The following is a 10,288-nucleotide window of genomic DNA, read 5'->3' on the forward strand; positions in this document are numbered from 1 at the left end:
CCAGAGGTGGATGACATGCAGCTGAGGTGCGCTAGACGGGCGGCCAAGCTTAAATATGTATCCTGCGTATCCATGTCGCCTCAGTTCCACTGAGAGCTTAAGTAATTTATTTGGCCACCGGCGCCGGTGAAATCTTGCAGCCACCATATGGTAGTGAATGGTGATCCATGATCCCCTAGGACACTGGTGGAGCTACAGCAAGGCCATTTGGTCTGGGCCCCGACTAGGATCGAGATGCATTGAGAAACCAATAGTAAGGCACAAGTATCCTGTACGCAGTTCCATAGTGATAATCAGGACATCGACGACCACCTGCAGCTCGATAAGACCCGATGCAACACTGGCACATCTGAAACTAAATAGGGAGTTCCTCAAGTAACCTTTTTACACTTGCATTGCACTAATCTGGTCCGGATTTTGATGTGGCTGGCCGGAACGAAGATTTTCAATTTTCTCTATATCTAGCAGGCAGCACAACGAAATAGCTTGGTTGATTTCAACAACATGTCTATGACTGATTCAGCGAGTCTCCCTCGTACTGCCTATCATTGTTTTATATATATCAGAGGCCTTGAAGCCCAGACTAGCAACTCGTGGTATCTTGCACACACTTCCACGCCTATGTTGGCCTTTCCCCAGGGAAGAAGGAACACACACGCCCAGTATTCCTTCTTCCTCCCTTCACACACAAATGCCTTTTCTTGTATTTCTTCTCACCTCATCTGACAGAATGATGCAAATACATGGGATTTAATAGCAGGACTCACACGACTATCACGCACCCACTAACCTCTAACATGCACACACACGCCGGCCAGCCACACACACAAATGGCTTGATCCGTTTTTTTACTCCACACTACTTCCCTTCATGCATGCACGTTCACGATGCCAATGAAAATCCAACAGCTGTGACATGGTTGCAATCTAGTCGATGGTCAAGGTATAGGATCCGTATGCACTGGGATACAAATAGCATGGGCCAAGTATGCTGTATGAAGAATCATGAAACAAGAACGAAGTTCTAGCTGGTCACAAGGCTACTTGTGACCTGATTGAGCATTACCTTGGACTTATCAATTATCATCCTACACGTACTGGTGGTACCTAGGATTAAGTAGTCTCTTTTTCGTATCTAGTCTTGTACATGGCACTAGGTTGAAGTTACTATGGACGTGCGGGATTAACCAATTCCATGATCAAGCAGACTGTGCAGAAAGCTTGGGCACGTTCAAAGTGTAAATCTTTTGCTTGGACTAATGACAAGTTTGAAAAGAGAGGCCCAATGGTGGCCTATGCCAGCTTTGCAAGCGTAATCGGGAGACGGCGGCTCACATCTTGTTCTAGTGCCGGTACACAAAACAAATTTATTGCTTAAGATAAAAGATTGGCTTGGAAGAGAGGACCTCGACACTGCCAATTGGAAACACTTCGACTCCGTGCACTTTTGGTGGACCCAGACACTCAACTTGGATGGTAGTCTGAACAAGGCCACAGCTTCACACCCCATGCTTGTTACATGGGAATTTGGAGTGAGAGGAATGCGAGAAGTTTGCCGTAGTCATGCGACTTCGCCAACAATTGTACTTGATATTGTCAGAAGTGAGGCTAACTTCTGGGGCACTACCACAGCAAAACATTTTTGGGGCAATCATTCCGGGAGAGTAAACCCATTTTTTCTTGGGCAGCAGCCTTGTATGATATACGTTTCACCTTTCTTAATATTAATTAAAATGTAAAGTTTTTGCCTTGGTTCAAAAGAACGACTATTGATATGCGGCAGAAGGAAGCTCGGTAGTAGGCTGGGGCACTGGCCGGTCAAATAATATTGCTGTACTACAATGACTCTTCTAAAAATCTTAGCATGTTCACAAGGTCATAAATAATGACGGAGTAATCATGTGGGCATTAGTTGTCCCTGTTTGAGATCTTCATAGTCACCGTAGTACAATAGAGAACAATTGGTAGGTGAATGGCTACTAGTGCAGGTCCTATTGCCCTCAAGAAAAGTTTGACAAGGGAGTGTTTCACGATATCACATTTCCTGAGCTCTATATATTCAGTACAATATGCATCCTTTGCAAGGCTAAACATAGATAGAAAGAGAATGTTAGGAATGGAAGAGAAATCTGCTGGCACTAGCTACTTGCATGGTAGTGAGTGTAGGATTGGAAGTCATTCGGAAGCACCGTAATACAAGAAGATCCAGTTCCGTTCTGACATCATCTGCAGTAAGTATGTCTCCGTCATCCGGTGTTTGGCATTTTCGCGAGTCCGACTACCCATGACAACCTCTCAGCAGGTGCCTTATGTAAACCTCCTCAAGTAGGTGAACCTCAGCTACAATTCTAGGCTAGTTGGCTGCGACCGCAGTATGAGAAACTTTTGACGTAACCCTACATCATAGCTCGACACCAATGCCGGTAGGAAGATATGTGGCGTCACTGTGGGGACAATGCTGCACTGGCAACCACAAAAAGGTTAGCCATTTGCAGAGACAATGAAATCTAACAGGAGTTGTTCTGAGTTCCATTGGGTGGAAAGTTCCTGTAATTCTTCATGTACCTCTAGTGGCAAGTGACTCGGAACTTATGAAAGGATATCCAACCTGATTGGCCTGATTTGAACTGCTATTTGTCCCCTGACATGTCGCGGATAGTGTCCAGGCGTATCGCCTTGGACTCCTATTTGTCCATGCACGCAGTCATATCCCCTCAAAGGAAAGAGGCAAAGTGGTTCTGACGTGGCGGGGCATCCGGACACAAGACCTATTTCCGAATATACTTACTCGGTCTGCTAGAGATATACTATAAAGGTGTCAACGTCCAATTGGACAGATGCTCAAAACTTTGCCTAGAGTCATCTCCAAAGACTACTATATATAGTATGAGTTCGACGCTCCTCCGCAGATCTATAAAATTCATAAACTTGGACTTGGAGTTTATCTGTGCCGGTGTTCCTATGGGATAATGAGTGGCATCCTTGGAACAGTCAGACCACACGCTAGCATCCCTGCTCGGGTTTTCATGGCACATCCATACTCGGATATCTATTAAGCCTCCTCCGGGGGACGACAATGCCACAAGTTTCTCATCGTAGTCAACTATCCTCGATCAGTCGAGAAGCACCGGTACTAGAATCCATTGGAATTTTGTTCAAATTGTAGTTAACTAAAGTGTGAGGGCAGGTGCTGAGTATCTCCACGGTACTCGGACCAAACCAGGCTTTCGGTAAACTCGTCTAGAAAATCTCAACCGATTCGAGGGCTAATATTAGGGGTACCCATTATAGGTACGGTCATAACATGCCCATCTTAGCCTAGATGGGGAACCCACAACACCAGACTTTAGGATCTCCAGGTCACCGATCCGCTCGGATACAAGCGAAGATTCCTGTCACTTGAATGACACTCATCCACTCAGATGCCTCCAAACCACTTGTACATGTGAAGCACTCGGCGACAGGAGGTGAATAGCTGGAGGAGAAATCTAGGGCATCAAGGGGCATGCAACATATGCATGACCAACATCTAATTCGTCAGTTACACCATGTAGTGCGCACCATCAATGCAATCACTCAAACCCCTTTGTAACATAGCTAGGCAAGGGGATGTCGCACTCTATATAAGTCACCCCACAGCACATGAACAAGGGTTCACAATCCTTTGTAATCATCATAAACAAGGAAAACATAGCCCCAGGGCTCAAGACATACGGTTCTTACCTCCTCTGCGAGGGGCTAGAACTGGTAAAATCCATGTGTAACACATGCACCATAGGTAGATGTAGCCCTTGTTTGTATCCCTTTTCCTTACTATCAGAATCATTCCCACGACAGGTATCATAGTCCCCTAGAATGGCCGACCCATTTACTCGTTCACAACCCCTGTGTGTTTGAGCGACATCTTGACGTAGTGTGTGTCATATAGGATTTCGCATGATTCTTCCGACAGGATTTCGCGTGATGTCAGCCTTACAGATTCCTAATTGTAATTTTCTATAGGCGATAGGAGAAGGCTGGCCCATTTCTGCGTAGGTTCGCTCGGCTCGTAGCGATCACTATAGGTCCAGCTTACTATGTTTATTTTTCTATATTTTTGCTTTCTTTCAATTTATTTGTTTTCTTGCCTTTTTTCTATTCTCCTGTTTTCATTCTGCTTTAGTTTTCTTAGTTTCCTCTTGGTTTATTGGTTTTCCTTTCTTTATTTATTTTTCTTTTGTTTCTTCGTTGTTGTGTTTTTGGTTTTACCCTTCTCTTTTGTTTCTCTGTAGTTTTAGTGGTTTTATTGTCCATTTTCATCTTTCATTTTTTTCAATACATGTCTACATTATTCATATGCATTCTAAAGAAATTATATACATCAGGCGCTTTTTTTACAAAAGTTTAAGATTTTCTAATGATAAACACATTTTTCTGAACTATGCAATCTTTTTCTACATTTTTAAAACTTTTTTTTTAAAATTCCCGAAAAAAATTTAACTCAAGAACATTTTCTAGTTAAACTGACATTTTTCTGAATTACACAAATATTTTATGACAATGTATAACCATTTTTTTACACATGATTAACATTGTTTGCAAACTTGATTGCTGTTTTCTACTTTTTTTATTCATGTTGTATATTTTCATACACATGAAACATTTTCTATAGATGTCTATCATTTTTCAAAATACGTGTTTAGTTTTTTAACAAAATTATGTAAAATATTTCTGCAATACATATATTTAGAATATTCTCTGCATATAAACAAAGTGCAAAATGAATACAAAAGAAAAAATGTGAATAAAAGAGGGAAGGCAAAATTAAAACAAAGCAAAAAAAATATGGTGACAAAATAAGTAACATGACGTCATAGTGGGAGTAACTAATTAGCAAGTAATATAACACACCCCAATGCAAATTTGCTTATGTGACATGTAGCTAATGAGGATAGAGGTGTTTAGAGTAAAATTAATATATTACCGTAACATAACACAACCCAAGCTAAAAACGAGTCTACATCTTAATAAATGATGTCTTGCATGATACTATATATATGTTACTGCCCACTGTGAAGATAGTAACATAGACTAGTAACATATGCATGTTATGACTCTAAATTACTTTCCATTGTGACTGACCTTAGCACAATTTCATAGGTAAAATGCTGATATGCCACATTGATCAATGAAAAGAGAGGAGAGGGTTGTATGTTAGCCAAGATACTGCTATATATATTTATATAAATAGCGTGAGTGTATATACATACTGGCATATAAATATATATATAGCTCTTCTAGAAATATGGTGCAGGTTTCTACAAGAGCTATATTTATTTATATATGCCAGTATTGATATACACTCACGCTATATCCTCTCGTGTCCTAGCTACCTTGCAATAGCAAATCACATTATATGTTAGCTAGTAACAGCAAGCCACACTATCTTCTCGTGAGGTAGTAGCAACGACATGTACTTCATTTGTCAATGTCGCATTCCTGCTAATTTAAGTTTGGACTAGGAGACATTGGGAAATGCCATAGATCAGATAGAGTAGGTGCTGAAACTTCGTGATGCTGAGAATCTGGAGTGTTCTTGTTAATCTTTCTTGAGGTTTTCGTCTCACACGCTCGACCTATGAAGACAGCGGTGTACAGACGTGTCGCCTAGGTATGTATAAATGTTAGACAACGAGCTGATGGGCAGGCATTTGGATCCATGCACATTCATAGTTCCGGCGGAGCATCAGATTCTGTACGGATCGAAGAGACTATAGCCTATCGGCCTGCGTAGGTAGTAGCAAGCTTCAAAATGTTGCTCCCAATGATTTAATCGAGTTAGATTCCATACCAAAAGTTGCCATCTTGTTCTCTGTAACCTGTAAGGCTTTCTCGCCAAGGAGTATCGAATGGTTAAGTACGCCACCAAATGCTTCCTCCTCTACGGGCTCGTGATGTAGGGCATTCCGACAATCTATCTTCCCACAGCTAGCCAGAAAATACCACAAGCAGTCTCCACACGTCACACAGTCACACGGATACAGTGCTCCACCTCTACCGTGACTAATGTTTTACTTCAACGGTATGCATGGATCCTAGTGTGATGTAGGGATGCACCTGCGTGCGACTGCTTTTTCACTTTAATGATGTGCCTGGAGCCTAAATGTTCACGTACTCTTCGATCACTTCGCCATCCAAGGAACAGAGAAACATTTGGCAGGATCAATCTCTCTATATTGTCAACTAGAATAACTATAGAAGATTCATATTTTGGCAATGAGGCATGGGCTATGACTAGTAAATTCTGGCGAAAAAATAGTTCAAAGTGTCGAAATCAACTTGGAAACAATTAAACATTAATATGTATGCATCTTCAATACTTTCTAAGCATGCTGCACGTCTTGAAAAAAAACAGTACTAGCAAAATAAAATGTTTTACACACTATACTTTCTTGACCTTTTTACGTTTTGGATTTGATTTTGAATTTTCCATAAGAATTTGCAATGAGTCAGACAAACTTCTTTATTTTTAAATAATGACATACAAAACACATACAGTTACGTGTATGATGCTTTCTGCAGATTTAATATTTTGAAAGGTGATTTTCAGCCAGGAGTACGTACTTTCTGATGTACCTTTGATTCTTTGAGTGACTCCTCGAGCACGCTTATCTCGAAGGCCAATCGGAGAGAAACACACAAAATTTGATGTTACCTGTTTTCTTTCTGAGGAAGAATAAATGCAAGACACATATACGAGGTGGTACATTTATTAGAAGAGCTACGTACATTTATAAAGCAAGAGCGTGGAGACTTCTTTTGGTAATGTCGTGTTGCTGTTAATTAAAGTTAGGACTGGGAGACATTGGGAGATGCCATAGTGCTGCTTTAATCCGTGCATCACCCTGGGTAAAAAACGCATGGATGTTTCCCTCCGTAGTTAGCGTAATTTATGCTGATCTCTTTTGCTGTTTTCGTGTCACACGGTCTATCAGTGCAGCAGGTTGCCTAAACACATTCTACAAACAGAGATCCACAAAAACACATTGGGGATGTAGCGGACACAGATGTACGTCTTCTGTTGTTTCTCCATGTCTATTCCGTGCACCAGAGCCACTCAGCCGAAGTAGATGTAATCTGGATAGTTGGTCAAATGTTGTACCATGTGAGAGTCTAACACTCTGCATAGTTCTAAAATGTTCACTCCACCACTTGATCAAAGGGTTACATGCAATAGCGTTCGTACTTTCAGATAAATCCATGTGGAATATTTCCAGTTCAAACGAGATTGGCGAGCGACAGGCCGACAGTATATCAAAAACGGATCGATTCAGTTGACATTTATTCCTTACTAAACACTTTGCATAGCCTGTTTGTTTTTCACCTTCTGTTTGTTCCAAATTGGTTGTCCTATAACCAGGATTTGCCGAGAATGTAAAAAATTGTCCTGATCAGATGTGCACCGCTAGCCATATGTATCTTTTGTCCTTTATTTCATTGAACTGATTTCTTGCGTACTTTTGTTTCTGTCATGATAATAACTGTAATAATCTGATTTACCAATATACATTGACTATATGGTTGCAGATCACAGTGTGATTTTTCTTTTTTCTCAGGACATAATCCGTTCATATGTCTACAACAACAACCAACAGCCACTGTGTACCAAGCTTATGCTAAGCCATTGTTTGCTAAATCTTTCTCCTTTAGATTGTATATGTTGTGTTAAACATACAATTTGGTATTCGTGTAGGACGAAAAAAATCAAACATAATCAGTTCATATCTAGTCACCACCAATCAGAAACTATTGTACCCAGCTTATGCTAAGCCATTATTTGCTATATCTTTCTCCCTTAGAGTGTAGTCCAATCATAATCTATGTTACGTTGAAGCAATGCATTATTTTTAAATAAAGTTGAATTTCAATACCAGTTTGACCTTCTCTATAGACGCCATCATAGTTCGCCATGACCGAGGTCAGCACGGTTTTCATCGACATTCGCCTCACTCCAAACCAGCAGCTACCCAGATCAATGATGAGCAACGCCATGACAGTGTGTGCAGCCGCCAGATCATCGGCAGGGAGCCATCAACCCTCGCCGATCCCTCACCACGCGGTTAGACGTCAACCGACGTCGGATCAGGGTGGGATCCAGATCCACGGCTGCAGCCGCACGCACCATCGCCAAGGAACCCGCAAGTTCCCGCCGGCCATGGATGTAAACTCCGCCGCCGCACGACGTGGGACGCCTCGCTGGCCACTGCATGCGCTCTCCCTATCCCAGCCGATCCAGGGGGTTCGCCGCCGCATCTAGCCAAACAGCCTATGTCCCACAACCTCGAGGCAGCCAAGCAGCCACGTCGCCGGAGGTCGCCGCATGCACTCCATGAGGAACATCATGCACAACCGCTGGTCGCCAGGACCTCCTGTCCCAACGCACGCCGGCGAGCCCCCGAACCCGTTGCACAATGAACCGTGGGCTTCCACAAGAAGGCGCCCTGCCACCATCGTCAGCAGCGCGGGCTTTGTCCGGCGGCGTTCTCCGGCAGCTGCTCGGGAAAGGAAGGCGCAGGAGCAGCAGGCGCATTACAGTGTCGCGCCCGAGTTACCCGGGGCAGAGCGATGAGGGGTGATCCACTTTTCTTGCAGTGACGCAGAGTGTTGTTTCTCATGCTGGGTGTCATCTAGTTATTCCTATACCAAGGCCACCAATATTCTAGTAGTTTTGAAAAATAACATTTTTTTTTCTTAATTTGGTTTAGAAAAATATGTCTATATTTCTGTTTTAAACACTACAAAATGGTATTGGTGATACTGCGGTTTATGAAATTGTTTTATTCATTGACGCCAAACATAGCCTGAAACTGTCAATTCTTATGCTATCCCATGCTTATCTAGAACAAACATGGCGATGACTCATACCCTACACGATAAGACACACAATCATATACTCCCTCCGTTCGTAAATATATGTCCTTTTAGGGACTACACTCGTATCTACATAGACGGTTTTTTTAGAGTATTGGTTCACTCATTTTGCTTCGTATGTACTTCCTCCGTTCTAAAATAGATAACTCAATTTTACATCAATTTAATACAAAGTTAGTATAAAGTTAAGTCATCTATTTTCAAACAGATGGACTAGTCTATAGTGAAATCTCTAGAAAGACTTATATTTAGAAACTAAGGGAGTAGGTTATACTACTGTTATGCATATTAATTAAAAAGACACATGTGATGATCCAAACACGCAACGCCATGGAAATATATCATTGTGTAGTTCAACTGTCCCAACATGCCACATACGGGTTCATGCTGAACCTGCTCTCTCCAAGCACACGCATGCGAGCCTAATATATAGATACACGCACACGCTATCTATGGGCAACTAGCCAACTACTAGTATCGCAACGGCCGGCAGCTGCAGGTAAGCAACAGCAGAGCTTGCAATATGGCCGTCGCGCTCTTCCTCGCCCTCCTCTTAGCCGTCACCGCCACGGCCATATCGGAGCAGGAGACGACCACGCACATCAAGGTGTACTGGCACGACGTGTACAGCGGGCCCAGCCCGACGGCGGTGGAGGTGGCGCGTGCCCCGTCGACCAACTCCTCTAAGACCCTGTTCGGCGGGGTGTATGTCATCGACGACGCGCTCACGGACGGGCCCGACCTCAACTCGTCGAGGCTGGTGGGGCGCGCGCAGGGCATGTACGTCAGCTCCGACAAGGACGAACTGGCTGTGCTCATGAACATGAACTTCGTCTTCACCGCGGGCAGCAGGTACAATGGCAGCAGCGTCGCCATCATGGGCCGGAACTCAGCGGCGTCCGGTGCCGTCCGCGAGATGCCTGTCATCAGTGGCACCGGCATCTTCCGTTGGGCCCGTGGGTACGCGCTGGGCACAACGTACGCCTTCAACATTAGCACCGGCGACGCCACAGTCGAGTACAACGTCTTCATCCGCCACTAGTAGATGGGACGATCAATCGGCTGTTGTTAAAGTTATGACTATTTATTAAATAATGAATATGACCATTCTGAGATGCTATAACTAATAATTAATTATAATATGTTTTCTTTACTCAAATGCTCAAAGAATATGTATTTATGTCATTACTCTTGTGCTTTAACGTTTTCCAGAACATGGAAATAAAGAGTTTTTTTCTGTGAAACACCGGCCGACCAACCAAGCGTTGCGCCGGTCGTGTGCGCCCACAACATGCATCTCCTGGGTCCCACGCTTAAAGTTATCGTCGCACCCCCTCCAGTGCATCCCTTATCCTCCCACCTCTTCTCTGCTCCACCCA

At 43.2% G+C, this 10,288-nt stretch overlaps 1 protein-coding gene across 1 annotated transcript; it reads left to right on the forward strand.

Moving 5' to 3' along the window:
• Nucleotides 1-9,315: 9,315 nt before the first annotated feature.
• On the forward strand, nt 9,316-10,062 carry LOC119358752 (dirigent protein 21-like). Its single transcript, XM_037625183.1, has one exon. It carries the CDS (start codon nt 9,433-9,435, stop codon nt 9,949-9,951), a length of 519 nt encoding a protein of 172 aa, XP_037481080.1. The 5' UTR covers nt 9,316-9,432; the 3' UTR covers nt 9,952-10,062.
• The last annotated feature ends 226 nt before the right edge of the window (nt 10,063-10,288 follow it).

Source organism: Triticum dicoccoides, chromosome 2A (genome assembly GCF_002162155.2).
Source record: "Triticum dicoccoides isolate Atlit2015 ecotype Zavitan chromosome 2A, WEW_v2.0, whole genome shotgun sequence".
NCBI lineage: Eukaryota > Viridiplantae > Streptophyta > Magnoliopsida > Poales > Poaceae > Triticum > Triticum dicoccoides.